At 42.0% G+C, this 20,216-nt stretch overlaps 1 protein-coding gene across 6 annotated transcripts in view; it reads right to left on the bottom strand.

Annotated features, from left to right (window-relative positions):
• Positions 1-5,081: 5,081 nt before the first annotated feature.
• Glut1 (Glucose transporter 1) overlaps positions 5,082-20,216 on the bottom strand; it is an 85,278-nt gene continuing 70,143 nt past the window's right edge. For 2 of the 6 annotated variants that reach the window (XM_080266687.1, XM_080266688.1), the window contains 2 exons: positions 12,307-12,401; positions 5,082-5,557 (listed from right to left, as the gene is read on the bottom strand). In XM_080266687.1, coding sequence (XP_080122813.1) covers positions 5,340-5,557; positions 12,307-12,401 — 313 coding nt within the window. In that variant the 3' untranslated portion in view covers positions 5,082-5,339. Of the gene's footprint in view, positions 5,558-12,306; positions 12,402-13,555; positions 13,973-20,216 lie in introns of those variants that run through there. The other 4 variants (XM_080266690.1, XM_080266691.1, XM_080266689.1 and 1 more) reach the window with 3 other exon arrangements.

Below are 20,216 nucleotides of genomic sequence, written 5' to 3'. Positions count from 1 at the left end.
TTGAAATGAAGAGTACAGTTGCAAACGGTAATAAATCTCCACTTTTCGGTCAACAATGGAGCTCTTATATATTTTCCTTAAAAATCTCTCAGCTCTGGACCTTGCATCACTGTTTTGAAAATTGGTGATCGATGTCTTGTCGTACTGTTAAGAAAGTGGATCAGTATTTTGTCCGCAACTGTACACGGTGGCAGCAGACCATGTGAAAATGAATTATAGTGTTATTTACAGGGCGTGCACTTTAAAGACAAGTAATAGATCTTGTTACGACAGACCGTCTGAGATAAGAGACGGTTATTAAAACAGATCACTTTGAGGATAAACAACAGGACGATGTTATAAAGACAGACCTCTAAGGATTAATAGACAGCATTATGAGAACTCAAAGGATAGGGTGTTATGAAGAAAATAAGGATAAACATTAGGCTGTTATTAAAAGACATAATTCTGAGGATAAATAATAGACGGTGTTATTAAAAGACATGTAATACATAGTTGTGACAAACTGTGGGTAGTGTAGCCGTAACGGGACTAACTGATACGGCTGGGCGGGCTGTTAACTGCCACGCCGCCGCTGCGCTAGTGAGCAAGGGCAGGGCCGCGCCGCACCGAGCTGCCCGGCCCCGCGGGGTGAGGGGCGGGGCGGGGCGGGGCGAGGCGGCGCGGGGAACCAAACAGTCTCGTCCACACTCACAAGAATGTAGACAATATAACCACTTAGAAGAAACCACGTTAATAATACTCGGAGCGTCAGTCCCTCTGGCTTGCCGCCCACACTCATGGTGTCTTCACTCCTCATACCTCATACTCCATGCCTCATACCACACACTTCATACCTCATACCACACACTTCATGCCTCACGCTTCATACCTCACACTCATTCACACTTCACATTTCACTATACCCAATCTCTCTCTCTCTCTCTCTGACACACACACACACACACACACACACGATACATCTATATTCCTCATCATCACCATCACCAAGTCTCTTCTCATCACTCCCATACTCACCCTCACCCACACCTACACCCTCACCCCCACACCTACACCCTGACCCCTCACCTACACCCTGACCCCTCACCTACACCCTCACCCCAAGCCTATACCCACCCACATCCTGACCCCACACCTACACCCTCACCCCATACCTACACCCTGACCCCCATACCTACACCCTCTCCCCAAGCCTATACCCTGACCCCCAAACCTACACCCTCACCCCATACCTACACCCTGACTCCATACTTACACCTTCACCCCATACCTACACCTTCACCCTCACCCCCATACCTACGCCTTCACTCCCACAGCCACACCCTCAACCCCAAACCTACACCTCACCCACAGCCACACCCTCAACCCAATTCCTTCGTCTCATCCACACACCTACACTCACCCAACACACAGTCACCCCACACTCACACCCCCATATCTATAGTCTCACCCCAAACCTACGCCCTCATCACTCATCCTCACCCCAACTCTTGCATCCTCTGCTCCAAAATCACATCGTCTACCCCACACCCACACTTACACCCTCACCCCCACACCCTCACCACCACACCTACACCCACACCCACATCTACACCCCCACACCCACACTACCACCCACAGCACCACACCCACACCACCACAACCACACTTTCACCACAATCCCAACAACACCCAAGGGAAAAATTATTGCTGTGTCGAAGGGTCAGTGAGTCGCCTTTTTGTTAAGTTCTATAAGTTAAATATGATCAAGAAGGGGGCGTTGCTGTGGTTGTGGTGGTGTGGTATGGTGAAGTGGTGTGGTGATATGGTGTGTAAGGTGTGGTGTAAGGTGTGTTTTTTGTTACGTGCGCCTCCGTATGTTTGCCTAGTCTAAGTGCGTTCTTTGTGGTGTGGTGTGGTATGGTGGTGTGGAATGTGTATAATGAGGTATGTGTTTTGTGTTTGGGTGTGTTTTTTAAAAGCTTTCGTTGTTGCAGATGTGGTGAAATCGTTCTGTGCTGTGGTGTTTTGTGTGCATTAGTAGAACTTAAAAGATTTCGTTGTGGTTGTGGCATGCTGGTCAAGACTGGTTGTGTGTGTGTGTGGTGCGAGAGGGAAATAATGATGCCTAGTGTGAAAAGGAAGTGTGAGAATTTTATCGCACGTCAGTATTATGAAAGTGTTACTCTGTGTCGCATGCTGCAAGTGTGGTTTTGGGTGATTTGGCCTGATGCAGTGATAGTGTATACATGTTGTAGCGATGGTCTGGTTCCATGGTACAATTTCCCAGTTTTTATGTGGCTGGTGTGATGTGGAGGGTGATGGTGTGATGGTGTGGGTCGCATCTTTGTGATATTGTGATGTGAAGGCTATTGGTGTGAAGTGGTGTGGTGAGACGTATAAGAGTGGTGGGGTGTGGTGAGGCGTATAAGAAAGGTGTGGTGAGGCATATAAGAGTGGCGTGGTGTGGTGAGGCATGTAAGAGTGGTGTGGTGTGGTGAAGCGTATGAGTGGTGTGGTGAGTCGTATAAGAGTGGTGTGGTGAGGCGTATAAGAGTGGTGTGGTGAGGCGTATAAGAGTGGTGTGGCGAGGCATATAAGAATGGTGTGGTGAGGCATATGAGTGGTGTGGTGAGGCATATAACAGTGGTGTGGTGAGGCATATAAGAATGGTGTGGTGAGGCATATGAGTGGTGTGGTGTGGTGAGGCATATGAGTGGTGTGGTGTGGTGAGGCATGTAAGAGTGATGTGGTGTGGTGAAGCATGGAAGAGTGGTGTGATGATGCATGTAAGAGTGGTGCTGTGTGGTGTGGTAGTTCTGAATAGCAGTAATTATACTGTGCTGTATTGACGGAATGGTGCTTTAGGTTGCGGCAGTGACAGTTCATGATGGTGGTGTCCACATGGCTGTAGTGGTGGTGGTGTTCGGATGTTGTGTAGCAGTAATTGTGTCCATGATGCAATGTGATGGTGATATACTGTGGTGGTAGCAGGGTGTACTGTAGTGGTGAGGGCCGCCAGTGGGTGCAGCTTGATCAGATATCACACATCTCATTCTCACTCTCTGGTTGTGCTCCGCTAGAGACCAGTCTTGACTAAACAACAATGCCAACAACACATTGTAACTAATAAGTATTTATATTACTGTTTGATCAGAAATTCTAAAACCTAGAGAATTCTTAGCAAGCAATTCTTTCCTCTTTTGTAAAGCATCATGGAAATTATGCATATTTCAAGTAAAATAACTTGATGAGTCTTAGTGACGCCGCCACTCCGCTGCGGCCACGACGGTGCTGGTACGTTGTACCTCACTGTACTCTCAGTACACTGTAACAAGGTTCACTCAATCACTCAGAGCAGTACACTCGCAATCCCTCCACACACGATCAGTACACTCAAAAACTTTCGGTACACTCGGTGACTGTCATTAAATTTCCAGCACATACAGAGGCTAATATTAATCTCATGTAACATCATCTTGCACCACCACATCCTAAAACACTCTGTACTTCAGTATATTTGTCATAACAGTAGGTGTCAGTATAGCAGCAGTACACTTGTGTCTGATGAGGTTCACTACCAAGAGGGTGGTGGTGCACTGAGCTCAACATCCTGGAGGTCCACTGTACCACACTCAGTACCAGGGTGTCTCTGTTGCTGTACCGCCTGCCACCTGCACCAGCACACCGTCACAGCACCGTGCTCCCGGTACAGGTGCAGCACACGGGGCGGTACAGCCGTGGCACAGCTCGGGGTGGTGGCAGAGGGCGAGGCAGCACCAGCGGGACTAAGGATACTTGAGCGACGGCTGGTCGGCTAACACTAGTTGTGGCACTTGTTGGCTGTCCGTCAGTCCCAGCAGCACTACGACTATCACATGGTGGCTGCAGCCACCTCGTGTGTGTATTGCATAGTTTATGTGTATAAACCATGAAGTCACGCCCCCGCAGGCCGGCCCAGCGCCCCTCGTTCTGGGGTGTGGGGCGTTGGGCAGGGTGGGGTGGGGCGGGGCGGGGCGGCGCGGGGCGGCTAGACTACAGCAACAAACAAGAACAAGCAGGCAAGCGTAACGGAGTGAGTTGTGCCGCGGCGCCCCGGGTGGTCAGCTGCTGCTGCACCTCGGGTTGGGCAGTGACTCGTTCGGAAGGCTGCTGCAGGCTGCTGCAGGCCACCACACAGGCGCGGGCTGCCACACCACACAGGCTGCCGCACCATAGGAGGCTGTTACTAGTGCAGGCTGTCAGTAGTGTAGGATGCCATTAGTGCAGACTGCCACCAATGCACACCACTATACCAGTGTAGGCTACCATAAATACAGGCGGCCTTATCAACAGGCTACGTCACTAGTGTAGGATGTCAACGGTAAAGTCTGATACACTAGTGTCGGTTGTCACCACTGAAAGGTTGCCACACCAGTACAGAGTGCCACACTAGTGGAAGCTTCCACCAGTTAGAGTACCTAACTAGTGAGGGCTGTAACCAGTACAGGCTGCCACACCAGTACAGGAGTGTTGGCTGTCACTAGTACAAGCAGTAACACTGTTCACTCCCACTAGTGCAGGCTACCTCTAGAACAGGTAGCCACTAGTGCAGGTTGCCACACAGTAAGCTACCACACTAGAGCAGGCTGCCACCAATGCAAGCTGCAACTAATGCAGGCTGCCACCAGAACAGGCTACAGTGAGAGCAGGCTTCCACCCTAGCGCAGGTCGCTGCCTGGAGAGCTGTAGCCTGATCTATGCCCGGACCTGCTGGCTGACCTACTGCCACCGGACCTGCTGGTGGACCTGCTGGTGGGGCGGCTGGTGGTCCTGGGGCCCTGCCGGCTGGGGGGGCGGCTGCTGGGTCGGCTTGGGGGGCGACTGCTGGAGTGGACAGTTTCGGGCTTGGTGTCCAGCCTGTGAGCAGGGCAGTCGACCGCATGCCGCATTGGGGGCTGAATCTCATACATGGCCTGTGCCACTGCACTGGGACTGCGCAGGTCGCCACGTTCGACCACTGCCGCCGCTGCCGTGAGAGGTAGGTGTTCAGGGCGCGGGGACCAGATACTGGCCATGAAGGCGCGGGGGGGTGGGGGGGCTGTCATCTGGTCCAGGTCAGGCGGCGGCGGCGGTGGCCAGTCCTTGCCGTCCAGCGCCTCCTGGCTGGCCCGCAGACGAGTGGGCGTAACACCATGTGGGCCACGAACAGGTGAGGGCGGTGGCTCTGGTGACCAGGAGGGCTCATGGCTGCGGGGTCTGATATTCTGCCACGCGGGAGGATGCTCCGGCGCCACACGCACCGGAGAGGGCTCACGCCGCCTGCCCTGTGGCGGCCATGAGCCCTGGGCGTTTCCTCACATGCGCGTGGCAGCCTCTAGTCATACAGGCGGCTCGGAGGGGTGGGGCAGAGTCTGGGCGATGACAGACTGACGGCTGCTGGCGCTGGAGTCTGGCTGGCTGGAAGCCTGGCTGGAGGCCCGGGAGCTGCTCACGCCACTCTCCGCCCTGCTGCTGCCACCACATGAGTTGCTGGCATCACTGCCGTGCCGCCCCAGCACCCCGCCTGCATCGCTTCTGTCAGAGGGCGCTGTGGGCGCTGCAGGAAAAGTTATTACTGTAAAACCAGGATAGTACTGTGCTTTGCTTAATAATTTTTATCACAGACCTCACCACAGCATACAATATACACAGATCACTTTAAAACTGATTATTATTCATGATTACAGAACTAGGAAAAATGTGTCAATTTAAATATCAACTTGTTAGTGCCAGTGCTTTGCTAATTTTAGTGAATTAATAATTTAGTAGCATATTTAAGCATGATAACTTAAAAAAGAGGAACTTTTATTATACACAGCATTGAGGAATGTTTTAATGCACCACAGTATTGTTAATAAATTGCAACCAACTGGTATCAGTAAACCGATTCTTTCTCAGTGGAAATTTAACTATATGAGTAAATAATGAACAAAGTTTAAGATAATACTTTTCTGCTAAGATGTGAGGCTGCACTAACCTTCATGTGGGTCACCTGCTGCTGTGGACTCGTACTGGTGTCCTGAAAATGCAGATCACACACACCCTTGCACTCTCCACTCACACTACACAGACACTTTAACTGGGTGTAAACTTGCAAGAAAAATTTACATGCAGGTGTTTCAGAGGGATGGCTGAGTACGTGCAGGATAATGTGGGTAATAAGGCAAGGGTCGGGTATTCCAAACATTGCTCACTTTCCAGCCATGTTATAAAAACTAAGACTATGAAGGTAAAAGCAAGGCCCAAAGTTTTTGGTCAATTAATAATTGAAACATGGGGTTCAGATGTGGTGGTGCCACTCTGCCTCACTGCAGACTATAATGTGCAACTTGGAATGCAACCTAACCACACCTTATGTCCAAGTTTCCATATATGACCATTAAGTACTTTGGGGTTACACATACCTTCACCTTTCACTTTTAACAACATGGCCAAGCGTCTTTACATTTCCACCACGAAGCTCCACTGCTGCTTCTAATGGACAGCACAAATTTTCAATATGCTGAGGAAACAGCAACACTACACGAGGGAAATTGGTGTGGGATACTGAAGCCAGGAAGGTGACAACAAACGAAGCCTTTTCCAACACCAACTTTAGAAACCTTTGCTTCTACTTGTCTATTTATAATCTACATTTTCATTCCACTCTTTTAACGACACTGAACATCATATGCTTACCTAAAATGAGTGATCTGTGTTTATCATTAATTTAATACCCATGCTATCATTAAATAATTATCAAGCTTCTACATAAAAAAGCACAAGAGAACATGTCAACTAATTTCTGACACTAAAATTTTACATTTTATTCTTTTTACCCTTTTTTGTTAAATATGACACTTAGTGATCTAACTTTTTTTTCAATTACATAAGGCTTTTAAGTCATTTCTTAAAATGAATGCTTTGCCCAATGGGCAAAATGCACTGCAAACATATATACACAACAAATCTTAAAGTAATAATAATTAATACAAAAATAATAATAATAATGATAATAACAGTTATAACAATAATAATGTACAAAAGGAATGATGATATACAAACCAATAATAATGTACAAAAGGAATGATGATATACAAACCAATAATAAAGTAAACATTTATTGAAAATAATAATAATACTTTGGTCCCTCTACTAAAATTCATGAGTATAAAATGAGAAACAAAGATTGCTGATTTATGATAAAAATTGTAGGCTCTGTATAAACATAATATAACTAAGTAAAAGATATACTAGCATACTTCACAATAATACCAAGGTAACAAATTCATAAAATATGGACAGTAAAGCTATCACATACAAACAAGTGCAACACAAATTATGGCACATACTTATGGAGATTTAAGGAATATTATTCATAATACACATTACTAGTGCAATACTGCTACAGTGGTTGCATATTACCAGGAGTGGCACACAGTTTAGAAAAGAAAAATTATTGACTGACGAAAACAAAGCTGGCAAAGCAACAAAGGTTTATTGTCAGACCTGGAAAAAAAACTCATGTCTATATGATATGATTCAACCCACTGTTAACCATTTTCCTAACAAATTATTGACAACAAAATAATTGAATACATAACAGATGATAATAATAATAATAATTATTATAATAAACAATCGTATCATACCTCACGTAGTTTATACAGGCTCCAACATGTATGCATGCGTCAGCCTTGTTCACCTAATGGTGACTTTCCATACTGCTTGATCCTTGGCACTCTTCATATTTCAGTCCCCTGCCCCCAAGGTCACACTCAATGACCTTCTCCCAGTCTTCTTAGGTATGCCCCTTGCAGCCCTACCCTTGATATTCACACCTCTCCCACAGCACCCAATTGTAGTCTTCCATCCTCTCAACATGCCCAAACTATCTAAATCTACCCCTCCTCACCACAACATCATTACAATTCAGTCCCATTCTTCCCCTAAATAACAATAATAAAAATACTGCTTTCCCGATGCAATGTTCATTAAAGGACCTGAGCCAGCTTTTATGTCTCCACAACTATTATTATAAGGATTTTTTTCTCTCTAGCACAGCTAAAACAGCAGTGCTATGATGCAGTACCTACAGGACTTGGCAACCATACTTGGAAAGGCACTGAAGTGCATTGTTTGGTATAAAATACAGCATTTTGTCAAGCTTAGTATACTCACAGAAATACCAACAAAAAAAACTGAAACGAAATAAATAAGAGATGTCTATCTATCTATTGCCAGACGCCTCAATCCCGTCTGGGGTGGCCACAAACAAATCGCCTTCAAGTCGACCGGTCCCCCGCCATTTCACTGCCCTGCTCCCAACTCACACCCCCCTCTCTCATATACCTCTCCACCCCATCCCTCCATCTCATCCTCGGCCTCCCCCTCCCTCCACCTCACTCACATACACTCTCTTCGTCAGTCTTTCACCCTCCATCCTCTCCACAAGGCCAAACCACCTCAGTGGTTTCATAAATGTAAACTTAGTTTTGCACAATGTTCAGCACTCAACAGCTAAGCTAATGACGTTTGGCTGAAGCTTGTAATATCTACACCGTTCTACAAATCTGGCCAGCTGTCATGATGGTCTAGAAGCAAACTCAAAATGTGGTCGAAACCAATGATATATGAGTCAATACAATGAAGTCTAATAGGTACAGCTAAAACAATCACAGCCCATGAAAAACTATGGCATAATTGAGTAGTATTGTACACTTTGGATCTGCTGGAATTTGAAGTACTGTAATTTTAAAACTGCCTTTCTTCCTGTGAGTAGAGTCTCTCCATGTTGCTTGATCCCTGGCAGCTTCCCTATTTAGCCCCTTATCTCCGAGGTCAAACTCAATGACCTTCCCAGGTCTTTTTCTGTCACCTCTCGTTACCCTGCCCCCAACATTAACACTTCTCACTTTCGGCATCCAATTACCATCCCCCATCTTCTCCCAGTCATCAACACTGTCAAGCTCTTCTGTGCAAGAAATAATCTACCTTGGTGAAGTCTGAGCAAAGCCATATTGTCATTGGCACTGGAGACTAATACTTCTTCCTTTGCAATTTGTTTTGTATATTACACACTAATATTCCCTTCCATTACAGTTAGCCTTCCATATCTGCAGGGAATACACTACAAACCTGTCCCTGTTCAGGACTAGAGAAAAATCATTAAAGTAGTTGGTGTTTTTCCTAAATGACCCACACAGTTGTAATGTAATTATGACTGCCTGGAAACCTTTTGCAGTGCCAAAATACATCATCAAACATTAAAATCTGCTTGCTTAAACAGTATTTTAAGGTTTACTAACCTGCACATCTCCATGCCCACATATAACAAACCCACAATAAGAAGAACCAACTTTCACTTACAGCTTTTTAATATGAACTTTATCTGCATCACATCCATGATGATATTAAAGGTGCAATAAGCAAAGGAAACCACTGAGGAAGAAGAGTTGTGAATGCTCCTGAGCCAATGAGAATATGATCCAAAGAATGTTTTCAGAAAGCTTTATAAAGGTATCCCTTGCTTTATATTCAACAGAGATGTTGAGTTTAGAACTATGATCATTAATCTGGCACACCTGTGTCAATAGAACTGATATGGATTAAAATTACAATTGCAGATCCTTCTAATCCCACCCAAGTCATCAACAGCCCAAAACATTAAGTCTCATAATGACCCATTTCAGAGTATTCTAGATACTGGGATGTAAATGCCCCAAACTGTATCACACTGGGCATTTTTTATTCTTCGGGAGGACCTTGATCAAGTTAGGTTAAAGTTCAAGAAAATATCCGCAATCATCCTCGGAATGGAAACTTGGCATGAAGTGCTGAGATTGCTTTCAATACTTGAAATATCCAGCCAAGACCCATAACACTGATGCAAGCTGTCTGAAATCTGGCTCCCTTGCTTTTAGGAAATTGGTTACTCTCCAATTTTGGTTTATTACACTCGCTTACAAAACCCACAACATTGTAGTGCAAATGAAAGTGAACATTCACTATAATATTTTGCACCCTGTTTGGAGTAATTAATATTATACTGTTCTTTTTCTTAGAAATACTGTTTATCATCACTCTGATCATCCAATCACTGCCTGTTTGCCCTACTCTCCACTGGTGGCTTGTAATATTCACTTACAAGTTTGTATGCATAACCCAAGGTAATGAAGTGCTACTTACTGAATGCTTACACCTATGAATAGAATCCAATGACCTTGTATAGGTTTTTCACTTGATGGCAGATCCCCATGTGTTCTGATCTTGTACCGCACCCCCTCAATCCCCTAGCCCGGAGGTCTTCATGCAATGATTATCCAATAATTGCCAACAACGTGAGGAATATTTAGTTTCTTGAGGTGCCTTTCTTTTCTGTATATTATTAACATTCTGCTTGAACTGGATGGTTACACACTGGATCTGGTGAGTGTTTAAAAATTTGTATTTATTTAACCTATACTTTCTAAGCATTCTAGATGCTTGAATTCAAAATGAAATTGTACTAAAATAAAAGTTGCACAGCTATGCCACAAAAGAGGATATGCCCAGAAGCTGCCAAGCTGTGCCATCACCTAACAAGGGCTGAAGCTTTGAATGCAGTGTATTTTAAGAGAAACCTGCTACTATGCATCAAAGCCAATTTTTTTCATGATTCATACCTTCCATATGCTTCAAACTGACATTATACTTTGTGTTCTACTGTACTGTATTCTTACTAACAAAATCACGTGCTACTACCACAAAAGTAAAATGATAGTTACCCGATAAGCTCACTTACTGGTCTCCACATTTCAGTGCACGCCAACATTCTACTTTTGATAGTAACTACATTACAAGATATTGTACTTCTATTACAGTTCCTGGTAATCAACAGGTACAATTCCTAAATGTTAAACATATAGTTAAGTCAATGAAAGTTGGCAGCATGGCTAAAGAATATATATATATATATATATATATATATATATATATATATATATATTATAACCACACTGTGTGTGTGTGTGTATGTGTGTGTAAAACTCTGAGAAGAGTAAACTTGTACCTTTACCCTACACATGTGACACTGAGCCCAAGTTACGCATTAGCTATACCTGTACAACTACTGTAATCACCTTACGAATGGATTTTTTCATGACTCATCCCAAACATAAAATGATGAGATACCTGTACGGGAGAAATCTGAGTATCTTGCTTCACAGGCCAACAGATCTATCAAAGATGAGAATTAACAGCAGTGAAAAAAGAACAGTAATAAGAAATATAATGCAGAAAATTAAACATCTCATTTAGTACAAAGCTGGTCTTAAAAACAGTAAATTAATCTTAAGTAACCATATATAAAACAAGGCTGAAAAAATTAGGAAAAGAATACAGATAATTCCACGCTACAAGAAAAACAACTACAAATGTAAATAAGCCAACAAAAAGCTTTCAAGCAGTGCATACACACAGACAACTACACAGACATACTTTCTCTCTCTTGCTCTCTCTCACTTACACACACACACACACACACACACACACACTGAGCAAGGCGGCAACATCTCCTACATATACACAGCTAATTACTGTATATACACTGACAGAAATCAATGTGCATGAAGTGTTAGCACGCCAGGCAGAATGAGAGGAGAGACAAGTGAACAATGATAGAGGTAGTGATGGTGAGAATGAAATTTGAAATGCGATATGGGTAAAGAAAAAAGAGAGACAGACAGATACTTACTCATAGAGAGAGAGAGAGAGAGAGAGAGAGAGACAGACAGACAGACAGACAGAGAGAGCATTACAATGAAAGTGGCAGCCAGCGGAAGCAAATCTGTGCTTTCAAATACACAGCCACCCTGCTCTAGCCCACCCTGCCCTGCCCTGCCCTGCCTGGTAGATCAGATGGGCTTGGAAGGTGGTGCGGGGCAGGGGCGGGGCAGGGGCAGGGCGAGGAAGAAGCAGGGTGGGGGAAGGTGGAGGTAGGGTAACAAACAATCAAGCTGTTTGGAGTGCACATAGTTTTAACTCTTTCACTGCGATGGCTGAGTTATAATACTGTACGTTATTCCCACTAACAGCAGATAATATTATTCATCAGACTAAAGAGAAATCCAAGACTTTAGAGAATTTTAAACATTACATCTTTTACTAGGAAGGACAACTTGGAGTATTTCATTTTCATTATTTTTAACTAAAAATCCAACACAGTCAATGAGTTAACGTAGACAGCCCTGATGCCATAACCGGGGCTGAAGGTAAATATGGATGGGGCTATGAGGACAGGGCGAGGCAGGGCGGGGCGGGGCGAGGCAGGCTACAAGGGGCTCTTACACTGTTGCTGAGCACGTCCGGACAGTTCCCGGATGAGCGCCGCGTGCTCGGTCTCCAGAGGCTTGCCCAGCGTGTTAACACAATTGAAAGTGCTCCTGAAAGTACAGAGGCGAGAAAAAGATGGAGTCACGCAGTCCAGACACCAGCCACAATCCATACTATAGTCAAATGGTCCAAAAACACTCCAAATACCAGTCATATGGTCCAAACACAGTCCAAACACACCACACACCAGTCACACTCCAAAGTGTTCCTACTGTCCAAACTGTCCCTATACAGGCCATCTGGTCCAGAAAATCAAAATACCAGCATACAGTTCAAACAGTCCAAACACCAGTCATATGAACTAAAAAGTCCTAATACACCAGACATATGGTTCAGAGTCTAAACACATGTCCTATGATCGAAAAACACTCAAACCATCAGCCAGAACAGTTCAAATACAGTCCAGACACCAGTCACATACAGCTCACTAGAAACATGTGGTCCAAACACAATCAATATGGCCACCAGATGGCCAAAACAGAGTCCATAACAATGTCAGCACACAGTCCACACATCAGTCACAGTCCAAAAAAGGTTCCATATACTAAACCAGTCACAGTCAAAGTACCAGTTACAGTCTTTTTATATGACAGAGTTGCTGTATCAGTAACTCTGAGCAAGACTAAATTTCCTAAATCCACTGATATCACATGCATGCCCATACATATGCATACACACAAACATGACGCTCAAGCTGTCATGAACCATCTAAACATCCGAAAAAAATCAATCTATTGACGTTAACATCAAAGTCTGCTTTTTAATTAGATATCCACTCACCATCCCAAACACCCACACCATTTGCATTAAAACATGAGCAGGCATTGACACCTAGACACTGAAAACATACACAGGCAGTTAAAAACAAGACAGTATACATGTACAATCAAACGCACAGGGTATCTCCTCCAAACACACACACACACCCATGACAAAAACACACCAACACACACTGCTTTACATAATTCGGTCCACATAATAATTATTTCACCTCGGAACAGGGACAAACGTAACGAGCACCACAGAAAAAATATATATATACAAGCCAAGGAGGATTCACAACATGTCTCCACTTACAATAAGAAATAAAGTCACTGGGAAAGGGGAAAACAAAGTATTATAATTTGAAAAAACCTATAAATGAGTATATCACAATATTTGAAAATTAATATAAAAACATAACTTGACTTAAGGTTATTTATTATTACTACACTCTACAAGCTGTCACCATGTAAACGACACGAGTATAAAGTAAAATACAAAACAGGCACCTGGATAACCTCCACTGTACAAATTCTTAGGAAGAAATTACAAAAATATGATGTGCCAAACTGTAATATTAACCATCACTACCTTAGTTAACATGGAATATATGCTCGTATATTTTTCCTAGATCCTAACTATCCCTACTTATCTATTGACAAAATCAGGAAGACCTCAGTAAACTGCCGTATAATGTGAAAATACTGTCATGTATATTGCATTTTCCCATGTCAGGAAAGGAGCAGCTCTACTTCCCATATTGCACAAATAAGAATGAACGTCGTAAGGTTAGAGATGTGCCTCTTCTCTAATCTCCGTGGTTCCATTTGTGTCATTGTCTTTCTTCTTGTCTGTGGGTCTGGAATGTACAGGAAAAACAAAAATAAGGGGAGGAAATAAAAAAAAAATGCCATCTGGAATTAAACAAAGGAGAATATAAAAGCTGATAAATTACAGAATAATGGAATAAATCAAAGGAAAAGATAATGCCTAATTACATGAAGGCTTAATTGAAAATAAAAATGCTCTACAGGAAAAAAGATAAAACAAAATAAAGGCAGAATTTTAAAAATGAAGAAGCTGAACTGAATCAAGAGGGGAAACAGAATGCACAGTCCACTCACCTATACTGAATCACATTTTGAACATGATACGGCTTAGAATATAAATCATGACTGACAGAATCCAAGAAATGTTTACATGTTCCAATCCTTTTATATGAAATCCAGCACTAAAACCCCACTACATCTGGCCTCTGAGGGTAGTAAATGGGGCCAGCAAGCGACTACATCTGGCCTCTGAGGGTAGTAAATGGGGCCAGCAAGCGCATAAGAGACTCCTTCCATTTTGTACTGTGTGTTGCATGACCTGAAGTAGCATTGTGATAAGTGGGGGAAGTACTGTACTTTGGTAGGTGGGGGTAGTACTGTATTGTGGTAAGTGGGGGTTGTGCTATATTGTGTTAAGTGGGGATAGTACTGTATTGTGGTATGTGGTAGTAGTACTGTACTGTGATAAGTGAGGATGGTACTGTATTGTGGTAAGTGGTGGCAGTGTTGTGGTAACTGGGAGTTGCATTTTGTTAAGTGGAATTAGTTACAGGGGGTGGTGTACTGGGCTGAAAGGTAAAAAGGGGGAATTTGGGAAACAACTATTCTCATAAGATCCAGCATATTACATAGTTACAATGTGACATGTGGTAGGACTGGAAACCAAGCATTATAGGTGAGTGGAGTGTAACAATGAGTCAATAACAAACGTACAATGCAAAATAAATATTACTCAGAAAATAATGACAATTAATAGAAAAAGTCTGAACTAATCACTGCATAAACTTTTTAAAATAAGCTAAATTAACTGTGGAAAAAATTATCAAAATCCAACAAAATGATAAACCAATATGTAGTGCAAAGAGCTTGACCAAAAGCATGCAAAGAATCTAAAAGGCATTTCTGTTTGAATATAATAAAACTACCAACATAAACATCCAGCTCTGAGTGAAAAGTTGTGCAAACACCATAACTTGAGAATACACATACTGGAAAAATTTACGCATATAATCAGGGCAACACAAGTTATACAAAACTACATTAAATCAGAAGAAACAAAACAAATATTAATATACTGTACCAATCTTAAAAAAAAAAAAAAAAAAAAAAAGTAATATTAACTAGAAAACTGAAAAAAAATCTAGAGACACTAATATGATTACAACTTACACATACAATAATAATGACAAGTGGAATGAAGAAGAGAGGAATTAATATACTGTACATGGCAGCTGGCAAAGGAGAAATGAGGACACAGGGGGAAAGGGAAGAGACTGAAAATTATGGAGGTAATGGAGAGAAAAAGAGTGGTGGTGGAGGAAATGCGGAGAAATGAAAAAAAAAAAAAAGTGTGTGTGTGTGTGCAGGGGGGGGGGGGGGGGCTTCAAAGTGAGGAAGTGTTAACAAAGACAACAGCAAGGAAATGACAAAAGGTAAGGTTGATGAGTACTGGGAGTGACTGAGGGCTGAGAGAAAGAGACATCTGTGAAAGGCAGATAAGTGTGGGCCTAGAAAGGCTGGAAATGAGAGAGAGAGAGAGACAGACAGACAGACAGACAGACAGACAAAGAAACCACAGGAAAAGGAGGGAAGGGAGACAGGAATGAGGAAAACTGAAAGGATGGGAAAGAAAGGCAGGGAAGGATAAAGAATACAGAGAGGTGGGAAGGAGGGAGGAACCCACACAAAGAGGTATGCTTACAGAGAGAAGAGAGGACAACAGAGAGAGAAAAGAGGAGAAAGAGGACGGTATGGAAAGTGGGGAGAGATATCACAGTGTAAGGAGATGCAATTATGACAGGAGGAAGGTAAGCAGGCATGGAGAGAGAAGGGTTGTGAGAGATAAAGAGGGAAGCAAACTCGTGTGGTCTATTTTAGGTCAATCCCGTCACTTTCTCCAGTGCCTACACTCACCATGCTAACAAAAATAACCAACTAATAATGATTTAATTTATGCTAAGATAATGTACTTAACAAATTTTAATGTGCAGTACAATGTGATACTGAAATACAATAACTGTAATACATTAAAAAAAAAAAAAAAAAAAAAAAGTCACAGATACACTAAAATGGAAACAATAATGAAATCAGAAGCTCTACACATGAGAAAATAACTGCATGAGAAAACTATATTAATCATGATACTGATAGCAACACTTACCGTGCAAATCATCATCAAATATGAATCAAGGGAAAACAATTATAATGACAATAGCAAGAAGTCCTCTGTCAGCACCTCACCCTTTCAATGCAAGTAGTCAAATTGTAGTCAAATTGGATACTACTTCTTTTCCAGGAAGCTATGGTAAGTTGAGGTAAGGAAGGGTATGGTTATGTTGTGCTAGGTTAGAGTTACTAGTCAAAAAAAGAAAGAGGAACCATCGTCTGTGTGCAGTGCTGACGTGGCTTACTGTACTAAAATATGAAGCACTAACCAATTTCACCATCCTTAAAACCAACTAGTCAACACAAATACCTTTATGTCAGTCACTGGGTCAAATCCCTGAATGCTTAGAAGGCTTGCCAACACCTCTTCCTTAATGATATTGTTGCATATTGCACCTAGTTATTCTTCCATGATTTTATATATACTGTACTGATATATACCTATACCTATATATATATATATATATATATATATATATATATGCAATGCTGATGCATTTTCTTATTCATTCCTGAGACTGTAACTCCAGACTACAGTACTTCATTAAGCTTTGTAGGGATGGCTGGTTGTGATGGGATTAAAGGTCAGATCTTACCATTCCAGTTCACAAAGTCTAATCTATGGTACAAAAAATTGTTTAGAGTCAGGATGAATTACAAACAAGATACATAATCAGAGTGAAAGGTTGGTATCAACACAGCATTAATATCCACAAAAAATATTGTCCGTTAAGGTACCAATATGCAAAAATCAACTGGTAAGGAAGCAATGGTAGGAAGCCTCTTATACCCACCCACAAAAATACCCACCCACATCAAAACTCTGTTTACTAACTCCTGCCTACAATTACACCACAATAGCTGAGGTTAATACCTGAATTTAATAGCACTTACAGGTGAGACCCAAACTGCACAAAACTTTAGTTACTGACTGAAGACAAAATGAGTAATATCCATCAATCCCTACAAACATAACAAATTCCAGCTAAAAAATAAAAATAAATAAAAAATAAATCAAAATAAAAAATGCAGTAATTTATAACAGAGTGAGATCATCAAAATTATTACTCATTGCCTCACGTTTTCCATTAATCATCAGTATTATTAACTGTTCCCACTTATTTTCCATCAATTACTTTCATGTACAAAAACTTGAACTTGTTCATCTTGCCCTGACTAATCATTTCTCTTAGTTTTTACTTTACCTCTGTTGTGTATTTCTTAATGGCAAAAAAATGCTTAGGAATATCCCTGACATGATTATGCTTTCACTTCAGTTATTTTTAAGTAATTAACTGAATATTCTAACCTTCAAACATATAAATCTCCTTTTACTTTAGTTTGGTCTACAATTCCCATATCTCCATCTTGAATGCTCAGTTGTAACAAAGATTAACACTGGATTATGGGGCTATTTATGAAGAAGTGCTCTGGAGAGGATACAGAGCCATCGCACTGTCTTAATTCTGCTACTGAGCTATGTGAAATTAACCACAAAAGGATGAAAGTCTGCAGAAAGTTGAGATGAAAAAAATATAGACTCTCATGGCTTGTTTTTCTTTATGACTACCAATATTTTCCTCCATTCACTTACATAAGACTCAAACACTCCACCCAAACCAATCATGCCACCTTTCTGCCCTTCATATGTCTGCTGACTGGTTTTATTTGATTACCACTGCAGGACTAATATATTCCACATTTCATTCATTTGTGCTTACATTCTCATTGCTATGTGCCTACTAAAGATATACTTTGGCTACTAGCCTTGGCAGTAAAAAAGAAATACAATGACAAACTTTATCCTACAACTCATTCCTCTCAGTTTACTAGTATTTAATAACCAATTTTTAACAACTTTTATTTTATTTTACCAATCAAGCAATATCAATGCCTGTCACCTTATTTTTCAACAATAACAAGTTTTCAGCAACCAACTACCTAATATTTTAAAAAATAAACCATTTTTGCAAGCTAACTATCAATCATTAAATAATATCCATTTATTAGGATACTGTGTCTGCACTTAATAACATGTTGGCACAAAGGATCCTCTACAGGAATGATATGTACGGTTTAGTGGTTATTGAGGGGACCACCTATACACAACCTGAGGTTAAAGAGAAGTGGCAAAGCTCCACGATGTTTGATGATTATACAGTACTGTACGCTACAAAGAACAGCTCCTAAAGTTTCAAGAAAATTTGTGAAGGCTGTATCTGGCAAGTAGTAACTTGGCCATTTTCCATACTGGGCTAGCTAGAGAGTGCCTTCACTGATCAGCAAGCAGGGGCCAATGGAACACAATCACTGGCTTGCCTTACTTGCTCTGCTTCATGAACTGAGGAAATGTTAAGACGACTTTACCAGCTTAGAAAGCATAACACAGGAAACCTGTCCCTCTGCCAGCTGTAGCCTGAAGCTGGCCTCAGGTCAGGACCAAACTATACTCTGGCATTGCTTGCCACACACAGCTTCCTTTAATTTCTGCAAAACCTCAGGGGCAGTTCCTAACATAATTATCAATAAAAGTGGAGTTTAGCACAGCTTTCCATGACTTGAGGGAATGTCAGAATGGTCCTCTTACTGACAACTATGGTTCTTGTGGTGGGGGTATACAGGATGATCCATATATAACACTCCTCTTTCACTCTGTCAGGCCATTTCTCATGTTGCAGGGATGTCTCAGTCACCACCATCAATGTCTGCCATGCATCATTTATTCCTTCCCTGCTCCCACTGCCACACCCACACCACCAAACAGAGCCATCCCCAAAACACATATGATATCACCAGGCAAATTTCTAGTGCAGTACTACTTATGGACCACCTTGTATTTCCCTCAGTGCCTCCATTACTTCCTAAAGGAGAATGAAATAATGGGTTTTTAGCAATGTAAAAACCTGTCTTTTCAAAGTTCTACATTTTAGTAGTCAAGAGGTGAAACCGACCCAAACCACCATCTCCTTTCCTGCCACTTAAAACAGCACTGCCTCCTCCACGTGACCAGACTAACTTTGTGCGTAAGTCCCTCACAGCACTGCCCTCCACCACAGAGACATATACACAAAAACTGCTACATCAACATTGCGTGGCATGCGTATTTCACACACACACACACACACACACACACACACACACACACACACACACACACACACACACACATACACACAATGTACACCAGCAACAATATTCACACTTAGGGTACGGTAAGTGGAGCAACTGACAAACATAGCAATCACATTTATATCTCATTTGAATTATTAATTTAATTTCTACAATAATTTCGGATTCAATTACTTACTATGTGGTCAAGCCCTCAAAAATTGCAAAAACTGCTCTGCAAAATACAGTAGTATAATTTCCTGTTACAATACCATACTAATAATAGAAGTGAAGAGACAACTACTGATTTACAAATACCAGATAATTCTTTAAAATGCAAATACCATAATAATTCTTTAAAATGTGACTGCTGGCTCCAGGGGTGGTACGAGTGACAGGTGGTTATTTCTTTTTCTTTTCTTTTCTTCTGCGGGGGAAGGAGAATGGGAAGTAGATGGGGAGGGATGAGGTGTAAGAGATGTTAAAAAATAAGGCAATGGAGGACATTCAGGGAAGTGACATGCTCCTTTCATCTCATCTGTAAATACACACACACACACACTTATGCATAACCATACACACACATACACTTATAATAATGCACACTCACAATGCCCCTGGGTTACAAATTACTGTGTGTGTGTGTGTGTGTGTGTGTGTGTGTGTGTGTGTGTGTGTGTGTGTGTGTGTGTGTGTATGCACATGCATATGAGTAGGCACATGAACACTCACATACATGTGGACAGACAATTAGAGTCTGATCCCTGTGCTTCAAATACA

This window comes from Coenobita brevimanus, chromosome 21 (assembly GCF_032717465.1).
Source record: "Coenobita brevimanus isolate Jiangsu-jjx chromosome 21, ASM3271746v2, whole genome shotgun sequence".
NCBI lineage: Eukaryota > Metazoa > Arthropoda > Malacostraca > Decapoda > Coenobitidae > Coenobita > Coenobita brevimanus.
This window is presented reverse-complemented; position numbering and strand designations above follow the sequence as displayed.